The sequence below is a fragment of the Diabrotica undecimpunctata genome, chromosome 1, assembly GCF_040954645.1.
Source record: "Diabrotica undecimpunctata isolate CICGRU chromosome 1, icDiaUnde3, whole genome shotgun sequence".
NCBI lineage: Eukaryota > Metazoa > Arthropoda > Insecta > Coleoptera > Chrysomelidae > Diabrotica > Diabrotica undecimpunctata.
In genome coordinates this window covers 4,336,812-4,357,222 of record NC_092803.1, presented here as the reverse complement: position 1 = coordinate 4,357,222, position 20,411 = coordinate 4,336,812, and the positions used below count along the sequence as shown (strand labels likewise).

At 35.4% G+C, this 20,411-nt stretch overlaps 1 protein-coding gene across 1 annotated transcript in view; it reads left to right on the top strand.

Moving 5' to 3' along the window:
• Positions 1–20,411, top strand: part of LOC140442283 (kinesin-like protein CG14535) — a 105,271-nt gene that overhangs the window by 73,344 nt on the left and 11,516 nt on the right. The window contains exons 4-6 of the mRNA XM_072533359.1: positions 7,299–7,514; positions 7,638–7,973; positions 19,883–20,077. Of these exons, the coding sequence (XP_072389460.1) occupies positions 7,299–7,514; positions 7,638–7,973; positions 19,883–20,077 (747 nt within the window). The remainder of the gene's footprint in view (positions 1–7,298; positions 7,515–7,637; positions 7,974–19,882; positions 20,078–20,411) is intronic.

The window sequence follows — 20,411 nt, the reverse complement described above, 5'->3', positions numbered from 1 at the left end:
TCTTTATAGCACCATCTCCATTCCTTGCCATCTACTGTGATTTTATTGTATCCTATTTTGACCATTTTTCCATTTTCCCCTTATTTCTCTTGCTTTATCTCTTAAAGCTTTCATTTTCTCTCTCTCTCCTTTTGTGAGATCCTCTGTAATCCATATTTTTTTGGTCTTCACATTCTTAAGTTTGTATTTGTTTCTTAAGATTGTTGTTTTTTCTTCTTCGCTTTCTAGTTCAATTAAGCATGTTTTTGTGCCTATTTTTTGTGCTCTTTTAATATTAGTTTTGACTTCAAGATGATTTTCTAACATAGTAGTCATTCCTTCTTTCAATGTTTTTGGGTCTTCAGAGTCTATTATTGCTCCACTAATGATTATATTCTTCTTTCTTTTTTCTTTGTCTAATCCTGTTCTATTTTAAAAATTTAATTAAAAAAATGAAATTTTTGTATTATATTTCGACCAAAACAACCCGTACTATAACCTCATTGTTTAACGAGAAACACGAGCAAACCTGTTAATACAAGCAGCAAATATGTACCCACAAATATCCCGAATAGTCAGTCAGGTTCATGTTTAAATTTGAAATTACACGCAAGCAGGCAGCAGATGTAAGACCGGGGCGGGGGTCTTGATGTTATTAGTGACAACAATGTCTCAAGGAAGTTTTGGCGATGAAACAAGGTGTCTTTCATATTGCCAACAGCCTGTCATCGCACGCCAGATGTGTTTTATTGTTATCGAAAACTTCCAAACCGTCCTCTTGTGAGACTTTTAAGACCTTTTTGCGAGAGTACTGAATAAAAGGGATTGTCGTAAAGAGCTTTAAATGTTCTTTATTTAAGAGGCTCTTTTTGAATAGTTACTGCTGATAATCGGATTGTTCGAGGAAATTTCAGGAGAATATTACTTTTTTATGCTTGAAGCAGACTTACGCTGGACGAAAAACCGTCGATTTTTAAAAATAAGGTAAATTTAAGTTCTTTCCTTTTATGTTCATATTATACTTTTTAACAAAGGAATTTATTAAACAAAATTAATTAAAAAATAAATTTTCATTATATAGATATTTGTTACTATTAAGGATATGAAGATCAAGAAGAGTATATAAAGGGTGTACAGAAATTCTGTCAAGAGATATCATCATCAGCCGTTTTGAGTCCACTGCTGGACATAGGCCTCCCGTAAATAATTCCAATGCATTCTATCTTAAGCACCCTGAATCTGAATTGATGTCATCTGACCACCTTGTTGGAGGACGTCTTCGATTACGATAAGCATCGTGTCTATGTCTCCACTCCAGAATTTTCTTCGTCCACGTTTTAATCTGCACCCAGTTCCATTTCAATGTTGTAATCCTTTGAACTGCGTCAGTAACACCAGTTTTTCTCCCAATTATTGTATTTGATACTCTGTCTTTGAGGGATATATTCAGCATTAACCTCTCCATTGCCCTCTGTGCCACTTGTATTTTATTGATTAATTTTCTGGTAAGGGTCAATGTTTCTGCTCCATACGTTAGAATTGAGAGTACACATTGATCAAAAACCTTCCTTTTCAAGCACATGGGAATATCTGATCTAAAGACTTTCTCAGTTTTCTGTAAGCTGCTCATACCAGTCCTATTCTTCTGTTTAGCTCCGTTGTTTGATTATCTCTTCCTAATTTAATCTCGTGGCCCAGATATTTATAGCTATACACGTGTTCAATTTACATGCCGTTAGTTAAGATGTTTTTCGCCAGTACTAGGTTGGTCATATATTGTGTTTTGGAGAAATTAATTTTAAGTCCAACTCGTGTACACGAGCTCTGAATGTCTTGAAGAAGCTGGCAGGCATGATCTACCCGGTCTGCAATAAGGACTATGTCGTCTGCAAATCTCAAGTTGTTCAGAAATTCTCCGTTTATGTTGACTTCAATATTCTCCCAATTATTGTTTCTCATAGCACTCTGCAACAAAGCGGTGAATAGCTTAGGAGAGATGGTATCTCCTTGCCTAATATTCCTCTTGAAGGGAAATGTATTTGTGTTACCACAATACATTCTAACTGCAGCCGTTGCGCTATTATATATATATATATATATATATATATATATATATATATATATATATATATATATATATATATATATATATATATATATATATATTCCGAAGAAGAGTTGTGTACCTATGATGAATACTGCAGTCTGTAAGAGCTCTTAACATGGAGCTATGCTGGACTGAGTCAAACGATTTCTCAAAGTCTACAAATATTAATTTCAATGGCTTGTTGTATTCTGTAACTTTCTCTATTAAGTAGTTTATTACTTGTAGGTGTTCATTCGTTCCAAAGCAACTCCTAAATCCGGCCTGCTCTAATGGTTGGTGAAAATCCAGCTTAGTTTCCAGTCTGTTAGTAATTATTCTCATAAAGAGCTTATATAAATCAGATTACAAGCTGATAGGCCTGTAGTTTCCAATTTCTGTTACATCTCCTTTTTTGTGCAATATTATCATAATGGCACTATTCCATTTTTCTGGTGTAACTCCTTCAAATAAGTAAGCATTATAAAGGGTTTTTAAAGCTTTTATGACGCATTTGCTTCCTAATTTTAGCATTTCAATTACAATGCCATCTTCTCCAGGTGATTTGCTGTTCTTCATACCTTTCAACGCTGATTCGATTTCCTCTTCGGTTATATCTGGAAGTTACTCTGATCCTTGATTTTGTATGTTAAAATATAACTGAAAATTAGTTATCAGATCATCCAGTCTTCTAAGTCCAAAGTTCAACATAGGCCTTCCCTAATTAGGGGCTAGGATAAGGCAGGATCACCAAGCCCTGTAGCAGACTATCCTCTACCGGGATCGTAGAGAAGTGTTACCTGTTACCATTAGTAAGATACTATTGGCAGATACGATTGGCAGTTGACACTACTGGTTCATGATAAGTGTATCACCGGATCAACAAGAAGTTCATATTGTAACCAGTCATTATTGTTATAATAAAAACATTATATTTAATACTACTTAAGTAGAAGATTATTTATATCAAATGCAGGTTTAAAATATATAAATATTAATCAACCTGTATTTCTCGGTTTTTTAATTACCATTAAAGGAACTACAAATTTTAAACAATGATTGTTCACTTAGGAAGATACAAGCTAGTAATCCCAATATTCATACAAAGAAAAGTTTCAAGCATGTAAAAAATTGTAATTTCTTTTTTGGTTTATATATATGAGGAGTGGGGGGGACAATCATAGTCCACTTTTGGTTGAAAATGAGATTATACATATTACTTTCGGATGGTATATAGTAAAATGGAAAAACATTAACACTCCTTTTATTACAAATGTTAAATGAAACGGTGTACTGGAGAAGAACCATCATAGTCGGCGTTCTGGAAGGGAATAACCGTCACGGTCCGAAGACGCCCTCTCTCTGTCTTAACAGGTCGGGTCGGGTGCAGCGTTTCTATGACTCTCATTCTTAGTTAAGCGACTTCGTTGGTGTGTTCTAGTTTGCCAAGTGATTCTATTTGAACAATAGTAAAGTAGTGAGTACATACTGATTAAAATGGAAAGTAGTGATTGTAGTGATGTAGATGTGGGGACTGCTGCTAAAAAAAAAAGAAGAAAAACAGGCTGTGTTTGTGGCGTTATGAAACTTATGAAACTGAAACGAGTCACCACTCATGAGGTAGGGCCAGATTACAAGTGTCACCGTTTTGTTTGTTTTGGGAACGCCAGTGAAGCCGAAAGGAGATGCATTTTGACTCAATTCAATTAACTTTCTAACTACGAAGATCAGAATCGGTATTTAGGTGGTCTGATAACCGCTCTGCCAGTTATGAGTCGACGAATTCGAGTGGATATGGGGACACTTAATCTTGCTTCTTATTCCTGTCGTGTTAGGAGTGGTCCCAAACAATTCAAAAATCACTGGGCTCAACTGGTACTGTACCATTAGACGCTATAGGAAAACACGGAAATAGGCCATACAAAATTTCTGAAGATACTATCATCAAAGTGACAGAATTTATTGGTTCCTTGAAAGGAAGAAAATCGCATTACTCCCGGAAAAGAAGTAAAAAAACCTATCTCCCTGAAGAACTTAACATAAATTAAAGTTACATACAATATACTTAGAAAAAAATCCTGATAATAAATTGTATGACAAGTTTCGCGAAATTCTTGAAACAAAGTTTAATATTGCATTCGGTTTTCCAAGCAAAAATACCTGTAGCTACTGTGATACTATAAAAGAAAAAAGATCTGCCCTTTGGCAGAAATTAGATGCCAACAGTGATGAATATAAAACTCAAATCTTGGAGAAATTACAAGAAAAAAAGAACGAGAAACAACTTCATCTTGCGAGAAGTGAAAAATTTTATTCTGAGAAAATTGTCGTCAAAAGTAATCGATACCGAAGCCATAATAGACTTCCAACAAAAATTACCAACCCCTAATGTGACCTCAAACGATGTCTAATATAAAAAGCAACTTAATTCTATAAGCTTTAATATATATGGGCTAACGAAGTGTGTTCGATGATCACTTTGTGTATAACGTACTGTCACCTCAGGTTCAAAATTTGATAATATTTTGCGAGTCCTGTAGAGGGCAAAATAAAAATTGCACAGTTTTTTGTATTATCTAGTATCTAGTGTATTATCTAGTTCAGACAGAAAGACGATTTGAGTGTGTGAAAGTAATTTGTTCCATCAAGAGGACATTCCTATCTAGAGTACGACCGGGACATGAGTTTAATTGATGACAAAGCTTATACGGAAACTCCGGATGATTGGAGAGATATCCTCTACAACAGCAGAGTGAAAAAGTAACCGTTCCAAGTGGACTGTGGAAAGATATCAAATTTCTGAATTGGACTATGCATTTCTCCACTAAGTATCCCAAGAAATGCCCAATGCCTACGAGACCTATTCGAGTGTTGGAAATCAGGAAAAATAGCCCTCAATTTATCTTTTACAAGAATACATATTCTTGTTAATTCAAAGTTAAACGAACCCCGAAAAGAAATTTAAGGAAAGCTCATAATATCACAACTCCGGAAGTTACTAGCCACAATCATCCCGAAGCTTTGTACAACGGCCCACTACGGGTCACAGCTGCTTAGTTACAAGATCTTCTCCACTTGACCAAATATTTGGAAAATGAAAACTCTAGAAAATTCTACACTGATTTACAAGGAACTGAATAGGAGCGATAGATCGAGGGAAGAATACCAGAAAAGACATGATAGTTTTAATACACATAAAAAAAATGAAAGAATTAACTCACAACAATAGAACAGGAAAACCGGGAATACACAAAGATGCTAATGGGAAACTTGTGTTGAATACTAACGACAAATTAAAGAGATGGACAGAATACATCGATGAACTGTTCAAAGACAATAGAACAGAACAGATGGAGATAGAGGTAGAAGAGGATACGGTTTTAAAGATATTAAAAGAGGAAATTAAAATGGCATTAAAAAACAACAAAAATGGTAAAGCAGTAGGTCCAGACCAAATCCCTATAGAAATCCTCAAATGCATAAATTATGAAACCTCAGATATTATAGTAGACTTATTTAACTCAGTGTACAAAACAGGACACATACCGAAACAATGGCTACTCTCCACCTTTTGTGCTATCCCTAAAAATACAAACGCTAAATATTGCAGTGAATACAGAACAATATCAGTAATAAGTCACATTCTCAAATTATTCCTGAAAATAATACATGGTCGTATCAATAAAAGACTGGAAGAACGAATAGATAATAGTCAGTTTGGGTTCAGAAACGGACTAGGAACCAGAGAAGCTTATTTGCTTTTAATGTGTTAGCTCAAAGATGCATGGATATGAATGTTGATGTGCATGTTTGTTAGCTTGACTTTGAAAAAACATTTGACAAAGTAAGACATGAAAAATTAGTCCAAATTCTAAAGACAAAAAACATAGACCATAGGGACTTACGAATAATAACAAACCTATTCTGTAATCAAAGAGTACGAATCGTAATAGATAACGAACCCAGTCCAGAAATTGAAATCATGAGAGGAGTAAGACAGGGATATATTATGTCGCCATAACTATTTAATGTATATAGTGAAGCCATTTTTGAAAAAGCAATATTATCTCAAAGTGAAGGAGTAATAATTAACGGACGATCTATTAACAACATCTTCTTCAAGATTTGCAGATGACACCGTGATTATGGCAAGCTCTGCTGAACAACTCCAATTACTGCTGTATAAAACAAACAGTTTCTGTGAAAAATATGGACTAAAAATGAAGATAAAAAAGACCAAATACATGATAATAACAAAGAAAACAAATATACCAACAAACATACATTTGGGAAATGTACCGATAGAAAGGGTTGATAAATACAAATACCTAAAAACCTGGATTTTAGACAATAATGATCAAACAACCGAAATAAGAGCCAGGATAGAAATAGCAAGAAATGCGTTTGTAAAAATGAAAACAATTCTCTGCAACAAAGACCTTAGATTAGAACTGAGAGTAAGAGCACTGAGATGCTACGTGTTTTCGATACTGCAATATGAGTTGAAAGCTGGACATTGAAGCAAGAACACATAAATAAGTTACAGTCCTTTGAAATTTGGTGTTATACTGGAGTGAAAGGAGGATGCTTAGAATAACATGGACACAGAAGAAAACTAACATGGAAGTATTGCGAGAAATGGGCAAAGAATGCGAAATAATAAACACAATAAAAATAAGAAAGTTACAAAATCTGGGACACGTAATGAGGGGACAGCGATATGAACTGCTAAGGCTAATACTACAGGGAATGGTAAGAGGAGGAAGGAGTACAGGAAGAAGGAGAGTGTCATGGTTGAAGAATTTAAGGGACTGGTTTAAATGTAGTTCTATAGAACTCTTCACAGCAGCAGTAGATAGAGAAAAGATCGTGATGATGATATCCAACCTCCGATCGGGAGATGGCACTTAAAGAAGAAGAATAGGAGGGAAGTTCGGAGGAAGAAACATTTTGTGATGCAGAAATTTGAAGGTACTGGGGAAGAACGTTTATAGTCCATGCCGGCACACTCAGTTTTTTGTATGATGTTTCGCAAATAAAACATTTTTTGTCTTCTCTTGATTTTTCCTCTGTAAACATGTTAACGTACCAATGAAAAAATTTACTGATTTATACGCTTGAGTTAAAACAATTTGTTTTAGTTTGAAACAATAAATTTCGATTTCCATGAAAACTGTTTTTTTTTGGACTCAAATTGTTTTCCCTCTGACTCTTCATATATTTTATCTTGTTTTAGACTCGGAACAATCACCGGGAATGTACTTAAGAGACGAACACCTCTTTGGTAACCAACCACCTCACTGTGAGCTGCGAGTACCTAGTGCTGAAAGAGCTGCCCACTATTTGGATGCTGCTATCGAGTGTCGTTCGTGCCACAAGGAAGATTCTCGGGATTCCCATTTTTTATTCACATTACACGTATACCAGTATAGTGTTGCTGGAAAGGGTGGAGGTAAATTTGCGAATTAATCTTAATAATTTTTATATGCAAAAACATTTTGTACCTACTTCTTAGCACCAAAAATGTGTTTCATTTCAATTTTTAAGCGATTTTTAATTGTTTTTATTTTTTAAGTGGCTGGTGGTCGAAGCCGTCTACACCTCATCGATCTCGGCAACTCAGATCGAAGCAAATCCAGCGGAGGGATTCCTCTTTCGGGTGTCGGTAACATCATCCTTGCAATTTTCAACGGCCAGAAGCATCTGCCCTACAAAGAACATAAACTGACGCAACTGTTGAAGGAATGTCTTGGCTGTGTAACTTGCCATGCTACGATGATAGCCCATGTCTCGCCGTTGGCTCAGAACTATTTGGATACATTGACCACAGTTCAGTTAGCTTCGAGAATACATCGAATGAGGCGGAAAAGGATTAAGTTTGTATCGACAGCAGCCGGAAATGGTTCAGGAGGTAAAGTATTTTGTTATTATTGTTCGGAATCAATTTGCTCGTTACATTTTAATATGATTTAATAATATATTATAATAATAGCGTTTATTGTCCAACAGAATCCATTTACAGGACAAAATACAATACTAAAGTTAAATGATATAGTAATAATTCATAAGTACTAACTAAATAATACATTTTTTCGAGTATTTTACCTTAACATAAAGAAACTACTCAATCACCTAGGTAGATCTCAGCCATCCTAGTAAGCTGCTTTAAACTGCAGTGAAATATATCGCAGTAAGCACTTAAGGAATTATAATAGTTGTGTATAGCTTGTGTATTTCTGAACGTAATTGAATTTCTCACTGGATAAGATGGAACATTAAAATTTATTTGTCGAAGAATATCAGAGCAGTCAATGAGATTATGTAGTAGCTTGTACAGGAATATTAGGGAAGCATTAATTCGTCTAGATTCTAATGATACTACGTCCAAACCGCTACACAACTCACTATTGCTGATGCCCCTCTTGGGATATATGCCGTTAATTTTGAAAGACAAAAATTTTAAAAATTTACGCTGCCCCTGCTCTATAATTTGGATATGTACATCATAAAAAGGTGACCAAATGACAGAGGCATATTCCAGTTTACAGCGTACAAAAGTGTAATAAAGTAATTTAATTGCCTTAATATTAGTGAGATTTCGACTATTTCTAATTATGAATCCATAAGATTTAAGTGCTTCTTTAACCTTTAAATTTACATGTTCAACAAAGGTGAGTTTATAATCAAATGTAACTCCAAGGTCTTTAATTTTATTTAAACGTTCAAGTTCATTGCCATTGATAATATAAAGATGGTATAAATTAGACTGTTTCCTAGAGTAACTAACTACTTTGCACTTATTGGCATTACGATTCGAATGATTTGCATTACACCATTCATGTACACGATTCAGTTCACTCTGCCAAAAATGACAATCAGTAAGGTCGCTTATCAATGAATAAATCTTTAAATCATCGGCATAACATAAACATGGTGCAGAAATTGATTCACACAGATCGTTAATAAATAACAAGAACAATAATGGATCTAGATTAGAACTTTGTGGAACCCCTGAAGAAGCTAGGTACTTTTCCGGTTTGTAACCATTATAAGCAACAAACTGCGTTCTATTTGACAAGTAAGACCTCATAAAAGTCACGGCATCCTCAGAAAGACCAAAGAGACACAATTTAGTAAGTAATACGCCGTGGTGAATTCTGTCGAACGCCTTCGTAAAGTCAGTATATATGACGTCAACTTGACTTCTATTATCTAGGGCCGCTGAGATATATTGTGTGACCATTAATAAGTTTGTCACAGTGGACCGGTTGGAGACAAAACCATGTTGATATTGAGACAGCTGATTACGAGTGCGTGAGTAAATACGATTATACAAAACTATTTCAAAGACTTTCGATAGATTGCAAATAATGGAAATTGGTCTGTAGTTTTCTACCTGACCCTTTTCACCAGTTTTGAATATTGGGCACACTTTTGACTCCTTCCAGAGACTCGGATATTCCTTGTTAAGAAGACATAAATTAAAAATTTTTAACAGTGGCACCTATGCAATCCTTAACCAAAAAGGATGGAATATTATCAGGTCCACACGTCATTTTGTCTTTCAATTTCTTACTAGCCAAAATTATCTCAGACTCTAAAAGAGGATAAAAATTTAAGTAATCTGCGTTAATTGAGGAAGAGTTAGCCTTGAAATTAATAGGTATCTGATGACAGAAAAACACTCTTGAAAAATTCTGCAAACATATTCACAATATTTTGTGGGTCGGAGGTAGTAATGTCATTATATTTCATCACACCAGGAATTCTTGAACTGTTATTTTTCGAATTTACGTACGACCAAAACTTCTTGGGGTTGATGGATAAAGCAATTTGGATATTCTCAACATATACATTGTAGGCCAAACTGATTTTTGATTTGACAAGGTGTCTTAACCGTTGAAACTCAAGCAAATCACACTGATTTTTTAATCGTTTAAACTGTTTTCTAAACTTTGCTTTTAATTTGATGTTGTGAATGATATCAGCATCGAACCAGGGTGGGTATTTATGGCTAAAGTTTTTGTAAACTGGAATATACTTATTAAACACAGAAGAAATCTTATCATAAAAGTTATTTAAAGTTTCATTAACGTCATTAGAAGTATCCAGAGAGTTCCAATCCGTTTCATACAGTTCTCGATATAAAGCAGGAAAATTTGCTTTTTTAAAGTTGTAAGTTAATTGCTTCAAACCATACCTAAATTTAGGCTCTTTTACAAATATATCCGTAAATGTTATTAGAAGAGCTGGGTGATGAGAGTCTTCATAGAGTGATTAACAACATTGTCTAAGGCCAGTAGAGCCCGCAAAACTTAAAACTACAGAAGTTTTGAAATCAGATATATCATTACCTTCATCATTCAATCTTCGCTTATCCACTGCTAGACATAGATCTCCCTCATAATTTTCCATCTATATGGATCTTGTGCCTCTTGCATCCAATTCCTATGACAACGTTTTAGATCGTCAGTCCAACGTGTTGGTGGACGACCTCTACTTCGGTAGGCATCATCTCTTGGTCTCCATTCCAGTATTCACTTTGTCCATCTATTGTCTGTCATTCGAGCCACGTGACCTGCCCAGTTCCATTTTAGTGTTGCTACTCTCTCTACTGCATCAGCCACTCCTGTTCTTTGTCGTAGCTGGCGATATATCATTATCTATAAACCTTGAAACATTGAAATCGCCTAGTACTATGCAGTCATTATTTAAGTAATCAAATTGCCCTAAGCAATCGAGAAAATATTCAAAGTCTACCAAACTTAACCTATCAGGTAAATAAACAACAACTATATAAAAATATTTGTAACCAATCCGGCACTTGACAATAATAAGATCAATAAGTGGAAATTGTGCGTCGAGAGCCGTAATGTCCAATATTTCAGATGTTATGAAATCTTTTAACGCGAGCACTACACCACCGCCCTTCACCTTGTCCACCTCATGGATTTTTCGGTCTTTTCTGTATACGACATAACTATTCGGAAAGAGTTCCATACTCGAAACGTCACTGCGTAACCACGTTTCACTTAATGCTATGATGTCGAATTCACAATCACTAACGTTGGCATTAAACAATGAAATTTTGCTATTAAGGCCGCGTACATTTTGGTAATAATATGTAATTTCAACGTGTTGGGATTTACTTGATCTGGAATTGCTGGACACATTTAGTTTAAAGAGCTCTCAGTTTTACTGACTATGGTAGGTCTACCCCTTACATACTTAATGATCAGATTTTGTTCTCCATTGTCTGTTCGACGTTTCAGTTCTGTCCGGAGTTCATTTAGGTATTGTCTCTGTCGAGGTGTTTTATCATCAGAAATTGAAATAGCAGAGAAAGTAGATGTGGCTAATTTATTCTTGATACGCAAAATAGACTTAGCCTGCGCGGGTGTTGAAAAGGTCACTTTCATTAGACGGGCCTTATTAGATCGTTTACCAATTCTGTGTACATGTCTTGCAGAAATCGGATTTGCAATACCACCTTGTATTGTAGTTAGAATATCATTTACTTTATTATTATCTTCCATAGCAGAATTAGTTTCTGGGACGTTATACAAAATGATATTGTGCGATCGATTAATACGGTCCATGGCTTCTTCGATTATCTTTTCCTGATGTTCGGATTGTATTGTAGGATTAATATTAGCTATTTTCCTTTCCAGCTCCTGCATTTTAGTTTCCACAAGATTCGTTAAAAATTGCTTTAATTGAACAAACTTGTCCTCTCCGTTGCTACAAGTATTACATATTACTTTGATATTTTTACTACACATTCGTGTAATCCGACTGACATCTTCGCCCTATAAGCCAATGCATGAAGTATGCAAAGAATTCATACATCCCGAACATTTTATAATTTGAGTGTTTATGGTAGATTGCTTACAGTTTATACACACAGGCATAATTAATTATTTTTCGTCCAATTTTCGATTTAAACCAAATCAATTAAATAGCAATTATACTTTGTAGGTAGATAATCGATATTCGACAAATGATAAATTAAACCAGTTTTTTTGCCTGTGTGCTGATATGAACGGCAATATAACCAATTGTTGCATATATCGGGATTCACAAAGGATGACCAATAAAAATAGGTACTCACGGTTGTGGATCTTGTAATAATAAACACTTTGTGAAAATTTCACTAAAAACTGACTTGTATAACTCAATTAAATTAATGTTTAATGTGAGGCACAAATGTTTTTCGACTTTTATGTATAAATACTTATGATATCTTTCGTTGGAAGTGTTGTTTAGTCAGGAGATCCTAAGGATTGTCTGACTGCCAGTATGTGCCAGTATGGAGAGAGGGCCTTATATACAAAATTCTCCGTGCAATCCCCTGTAAACCAATAGCACGCCTAATAGATAGCATGCTCAACGACCGAATGTTTCAAGTAGTGATGGGCACAGATATCAGCCTACCAAAGAAACTTAAGAATGGCCTACCACAGGGGGTCAGTGCTCTCTCCACTACTATTTAGCTTATACCTAGCAGATATGCCGGAAACACAGTCAAGAAAGTTCGGATACGCCGATGACTGGGCCCTCGCTACACGATGCAGAATACTAGAAACGTCTGAAGAAGTTCTGTCGGCAGACTTATATACATTGGGCAAATATTTTCGCAAGTGGCGACTTCAACCAAATGCATCCAAAACAGAAGTTAGTTGCTTTCACCTGAACAATAAACTTGCTGGAAAGGAACTCAATATATGGTTTGAAAATACCACACTTACCCACAACAAAACACCGAAGTACCTGGGCGTAACACTAGACAGAACGCTATCATTTAAAGAGCATTTAACAAAAACTGCCCAAAAGTTGAGTACAAGAAATAACATTATACAGAAACTCTGCGGTACCACCTGGGGAGCATCGGTTTCCACTCTCCGCTCTACTGCCTTAGCCCCTGTTTTCTCGACCGCTGAATATTGTGCTCCAGTCTGGCTACACAGTCCACACGTAAAAAAGGTCGACAATCAGCTGCACAGCACTATGAGGATGATAGCGGGTACAATTAAATCAACTCCCACCCAATGGCTTCCAGTATTAAGTCACATCCCACCTCCACATTTACGACGAGTCGACGCACTTACACGTGAAAACAAAAAGATCATGAACAATATAAACCTGCCGATCCACCAAGATACCGAGGATGCACGAAATACCCGTCTCCGTTCTAGAAAACCACCAATGAAAACGGCAAGAATGATACATGAGGAGTTCAACATCACGAATGCATGGTCCCAAGAATGGAACGAATGGCAAAATAACATGCCCTGCATTACCCACAAGCCACCAGGTTTTGATCTTCCACGCAAAACATGGTCCACTCTAAATCGGATCCGAACCAGACATGGCAGATGTGCATACATGCTACATAAATGGGGAAAGAACCCGTCTCCTCAATGTGACTGTGGGGAGAACCAAACCAACGACCACATTATTGAAGAGTGTCTCTCAAGATCCTACAATGGTAGCCCTGAAGACTTCCTGTTTGCAACTTCAGAGTCAATTGATTATATAAATACACTTGATGTTTGTTTGTAACTATTTAAAGTTTGTCAAATACCTATATTACTAGTGTTTGTGTATTTGTTCTAAATGTAATTGCCATACGATAAATAAATACTTATGATATACTCAATAAAACCTTACAAATCCAATATAATATATATGATATTATATTGGATTTGTATGGTTTTTCGGGTCTGACTCTGCGTTGGCTCCGTTTTACTTAAGAAACACCATTGTTTTGACTATATTTCATCAAAATCACACTTGGAAGTGTCAAGTCAGACTATTTCTGCTTTCTCCAAATGATCAAAGAGAACTCAGACTTTTTATTATATTTTCTCAAACTCCTCCTTTCCTTCATTTGTTTTTGTGGCATTTGTTTATTTAATTTTTATATTAATTTAAATAATTTTAATATTAATTTTAAGTGATAAAATTGATTGCGTTGACCAAGATACCAAAAATATCTGTAGCTTTTTACGAAAATTTAATAAAAAAATTCCCCTTAAATCAAAACTCCCTTTCAACCTAATACTACAAAACAAAATAAATTTTAGTTGATTTCTTTTTAACGTTCCGCTTTTGATTCGAGGCACTCAGCCGACATTAATGTTTTGTTTCTGTCGTGAAACGTAAATAATGATATCCCACTGGTTTATAGCCATATTTCCTGGATTCAATGTTCTAAATCGACCGAATAATGGACACAGATAAAGGAAATGAAATAATTCTGTTGGCAATTTCGCTCTCTCGACTTTTATAAACACATAAAAATAAGGCACAGCTTTGGTAGTAAACGAACAGGATCTTGGTGTTGAGAAGATGTTGAGAAGTTGACGCTGAATTAGTAATTCTCTTATTTACACCACTAAACCCATTTCGGAATCAGAATGTTCTCACAGAAATATCTCGTCTGGCAGCTTTATGATACGTTTTCTTCGGTTTTTTTACTTATTTCTTAAAGTATATAACAAAAGTCCTCTTGACGTTGGCAATTCTGACATTCTTCAACAACGAGGCTTGATTTTTTTATACCAATTCCTCTGCTTCCTTCGATTTTCCCATCATACCTAGTTGAAGATATTATACTGATTTTCTCTGCTAAACAGTCCACTATTTTTTAGTGTTGGAGTATACAATCTCATTTTAAAAGCATCTAAGCGGTTAAAAGTAGATATTTTTAATTCGTCATTGTGCGCGTAGTGAGCGCAGCGCTCAGTTGGAATTATTTTTAAGGCTACAAAAGTATTCAGAAAACAATTGGCATTCATACTCTGTGTAATCTCTAAAGGCTCATTCGTACATACCAGTGTACTCAGCCGAGTGAAAAGCGCGCTCATCTACTAGCAAGTGTTTTCGTATCATGCTACTTTAACTATTAACTAGCATGCTTTTTTGCATGCTAGTTCAGTTGAGTCTGTAGCGTCCTTCCAGATTAATCTCCAAGAGCTAATACAAGGATATTGATTTGAAAACAAATTAAGAATGAGGGGCCAGGCTATAAACCGTTGTATAGACAACTTGACAAAGATTTTAATTGACGAAATAGCGGACATATTGGAGGATATATTGCGTGAACAGAAGTTGTAACCTCGGAAACCTTTTTTAGATGGTGCTAGAAAGATCACCAATGGAGACACTGCGGACGGCAGCCAGATGGTTGGTGGAAAGCGAGTCGTGGGTTCGAAACTAGCTTTTGGAACCGAAAATGGGTCCAACGGACGAAATAAGTAAAGATAGGATAAGAGATATTGGAAAAGATACAGAAATAAACAAAAAGATAGATGGGTAAAATTACCAAAGATAAGATAAGATAGGGAACAGGGCGCCACTTAATTTTTTGGGGTTTAAGGAGAAAATTAAGAAACCTTAGAAAAGAAAAGAAATAAAGAAAGATATTTTGGTTCTGAGACCAAATATAAGGAAAGATCTCGACAGTTAACTATTCAATAAATTTGGTCAACACTCTACATAAACAAATAATAAATATATTAGGTGGACTCCGTCCATCTACTTACCTACGAAACTTAATCGGCCTGATCTTTCTACTGTTCAAAGGTATAGTAATATTTAAAGGTAAAAAGCAAATATTCAGAGTTATGGTTATATCAGGAAACCTTGTTAGGAGTCGACAAATAAAATACATACATAAAACAAAAACAATATATTCAACAACACAATGATGTCGGTAGCTAAATGTACATACAAGTAATAACAATACACCATCAAATATGAAATGGTGGTGTACACATAAAAATAAGCAGTAATATGAATAATAAGTACCTTTACAAATACAACAATATAATAATGCACAGGTTTAGTTATCAGCGAAGAGAGCCTGATAGTGAGTAAGAAAAAATTTGATTAAGATAAGGTTGACTAAAGGTCTCTCTTTGCTGTTTAATGGGCGCATCTCAAGACACTGGGTTAAAAATGCATAACAATTATAGCAAATATCAAAAATTAATCAAACATAAATTTATAAGAATACAAAAAGGTTACCGAAATAAAAATTTAACCAAACCGCACTTGGTTAAGTTGATTATCTATCTCGCACTGTTATTTAATGATGGAGAACTTTTTTTTATTTTTTTTTCGTCTTTATAGAGGGGGGGTCTGGAATCTTCAAAAGACATCTTAGTCCAGGGCGCCGCCTGACTAACTTTAGTGCAGGATTCGTTCTTCGTACTCCCGGCGATAGTTCCCGAGGTACTTTAAAATGCCCTCTCGTCGCCGAGTCTACGCCGAACGCCTACCTGCTAAACCAGACCCTCCTCTGTCATCCAGCGATCCGGAAGCGGAATGGCCGCTGTAAGGCCGGCATCACTTCCGAATCACTACCTTTATTCATTCATTCTCCATTCATACACATCCACACTCTATTCATCAGCAAGGAGGTTCCCTGTCTCGTTCCAGGTAGCGCGTAGAAGACACTCATCGCTCCTAGTTCGGCATTATTTCCAGATGGGCATTTCCTCCTTCCCCACAGTCTGACTCACGCATTCCAACTCACACAGTGTGACCCACTTTTCTAGCTTCACCTTTCAGCATCATTCACTCTTACCTTTAGCGTTGGTTTAGCAGTCTTTCTTCCTCTTCCTTTTTCTTGATTACTGCACGGATATAGCTGTGTATATTCTCCATCATATAATGATGGAGAACTAAATGTTCGTAATTATGTGTATTGAAATTTCTTAGTAGCTGATGGAAAGTTCGTAAGTAAAATTGAATGTAAAAATCAGTAGTTACTCTCAACTACAGGTGAAAAGATGGATAAACTTAGATTCGCCCAGATGATTGAAAAAAAAAATATGATAGAATACCATATTATTCGCCCAGATAAGTGTAGATACTAAGATTATGGTAACTTACAGTAATTCCTGATGACTGCTGCACTATTTCACTGAAGTTAATTTAATTTACTATAATACTTTACTTGTATCAAGCACTGAAGTTAATTAAAATTAAAGGTACTCTATACCAATATATAATCTAATATGCTATTAGATCAAAAAAACTCAAATATACAAGTGTATACACACTTAGAAAGAAAATGCACAGATAAAGTGACACAGAGACGAGCAAATGAGCAAAGCGCCTTTACTCGACGAATGCCCACCGGGAAGTGGTGCTTTTCTCAACGAGTGCCCACCGAGAAGTAAGTTGGTTCCTCTAAAATTTTACCAAACTACCCAAAAAAAGGTGGGGAAAATGACAGTCAGCCTGTATCTATTTCTAAGAAGACAAAAAGATTCGAACGACATCGAAACTAACGGTACCCTTCTAGCTAGGAACGTGATGAAATATGAAATCCCTTGCATTAGGTTATTATAGAAAAACATTTCTACGTGCCCCGACGATATTAATTTAACAAATTTATCATAAAGGAACCCGGCCTTAGAGCAGGAAGGAATTAACCGAGGATTACCTAAACCGTCGTTTTTAATAAGTCTGTTATTCCGTATTTTGAGGTAGTCTCTCGATAACATTTAACAACCCATTTGTGAATACGACCATCGGCGTATCATCCACAGGGGTAAAGGGATTAGAAATAATTTAATATATTAATTATAAAAAAAATGTTACAAAGTCAAATGGTAGAAGAAATAAAGTGTGGGTCAGAAATTGGATCCCACTTCGTCCATATATGGGAGCCTCTAGCACCCTTCTGCAGGAACTGAAGATATTTCTGCTTAAAGGAGTCATCTTCGAATGGGAGTAGATACATTTGATGAGTTACTTTTAAAAGTTTCAAATGACATTCAGCGAACGAATACCCATATAAGGAATGCAATTGCTGCCAGGACAAAACTGAAAACATTAAGATTTCTTGCTACTGGAGACAGTTATGGGTCTTTGGAATTTCTGTATAGAATTCCACGTTCAAAAGATGGAGGGACAACCTTTCATAGAGGTCCAACAAGCCAAATTGCTGATAAAGAGGAAGAAGAAGAAGTAGATAAATTAAGCGAGTAAATACTATGTAATTTGTTTTCAGAACAATTAATTCGTAGTACCTTTTCTCTTTCCATCGTGTTAATAGACTTTCAAAGACACTGCTTTGTATTAAAGTCATTGCTTAATATATCTTTGTCCTCTGCGTATTTGCCAACTGCATAGTATGCGACTTAACCCAATGTTTTTTGTTCTTCTGGTCTGAGGTCATTCAATAAGTCATTTATGTACTTGTACCAAGTTGTACAACTTCCTATTTCATTTATCATTATTTTCCCTATCGAGTCTACAATTGTAGGAGTTTTCTTATAATAGAGCCCCAATATTTTTCTGAATTTTTTTGACGATATTGAATTTGTCATGTTTGTATTGTAACTCTTTCACTTCAATGCATTTATCCTTCATTTCACGATCTTTATCTTTTGTTTTAATAATATTTGGTTCTTCCTATTTTCATCCCTGCTTCCTATATCACTTTATCACGAGACTCATCATATATTTTTGTTTTTTTTTATATTTTATTTTTAACTGACTCGTTGTATTATATTCGCTCTAGTTATTGTAGCATAAGTCTGACTTCTCCTAAGTCGTCTATTATTACAAAAATGTCATCGGCATGTCAAATATGATTCAGTTTCTATCCATGGATGTTAATACCCATTGACTCACTCTAACCGTTAAATACCTACTTCATGACTGCTATAAATAATTTTTGCGACAAAGTGTCTCCCAGCTGCTCCCATCTGCCAATTTTTATTTTTTCAGTCATGCAATGAAGATTTACAGTTTTTTTTTTGGATTTTCGTTATATCTAGATTTAACATCTAGACAATGCATCTAGAAGTTTCTTTGCGCACCAGGTTTATTCAGGTTTCTTACATTCCATGATCCAATATCGAATTTTATATTTCGTTACTTTTTGGCCTATCGTCGTAACCCTTTTTTAAAGATTCGGTCTACTCCTCGCATTAGCCCTGACCTGCTTAATATAGAAATTGGTAACCACGGTTTTTTAAGGATAACTTAAGATACCGGAGTTCCTCGCTTAAAAGTGAGTGTCAGAATTATGTAGGAGGGGCATGGTGATGCTAATAAAAAGTAGCATTATATATTTCGTATCACTTACACCATTTGAACCACTGGAATAATTTTTAGAGTAGCATGTAGAGTAGCGGTACCATAGCTAGGCATCTTAAACACTGAAAAATAAGAAAGAGAATCGTAGGAATAAAATTTATACAGCGGTTGCAATAATCCTATGAGATTGAAAAGCGTTAATGATGATAAATGATGAACTCCATATTTAATTTTTAATTTTATTCTATACTATCTAATTTGTTGGTTTTTTTTAACTAACAGCAACTTTTAGTTGCCAAAAGTAAGTTGTAGACCTTCTTCTACAAGCATATCACCATTATTTCAGTGTTGTCTTTAAATAATTTTTCAATAATTTAGTCAAAACGGTATTTTATTATAAATATTTATTAATTTTTCTTTTATATGTGTTAGTGATTGCATCGATGGTTTTATTCTTTGAATTTATTTGACTTTTTGAGATGCACTGTATAGAACTATAGACACAACAAAAAACCCTGTGTAGATATAAAAAAAAGTGTGTAATGCTTTTATTCTAATCGATCTTTACTCTGTGATACCTACACCCTTACTGACTAAAAATACATTTTGTGACCATGGCTTAGCGAGTGGCTCTTATGACATGCGCTGCCCGACCCACAGTAGCTTTCCCTATTTAATTATATCTATTAAAAAAATTAAATTAAATTTTACTTGAGCCTTTGATACTCAACATTATGCATAATTTGTTTGCATTAACAGGTAGTTCCGGTGAAGACGCTTCCAGAACAGCCGGCACCAGTAGCGAACCAGATCCATCCAGCAGTGATCTCTCGGCAGATACTGTCATCTATGTAGGTCGAGCTGATGATGCCACTGATGGAGAACATCCTCCTGTCTATATACCTAGTCTTAACTCTGGGGATAATCGTTGTTCCATGAGCAAAGCTTTAAGAGGTTAGTACATCAGTATTAATTTTTAATATTTATATTGTGGTTAAATATTCCCCAAATTGAAATAATATTATGTTACATACTCCTAATGTAGGCGTTGTACTTTAGCGAAGCCGAGAATACTCTTTTCATCGCGAATAGTCCACGCACAGTTTCTATCGATGCGGAGATGTTCTCGTCTCCGGCAACCCTCTGCTACCTATTCTCCTACCTTTCCACCGCTAGCTATTTCGAGAACATGTGTTATCATTATATAAGCCCGCTGAGGCAGCCTGTGAGTATTCGTATTGGCGATAATACGTATATGTGCGAATTATTTTGTAAGCGATAATTATTA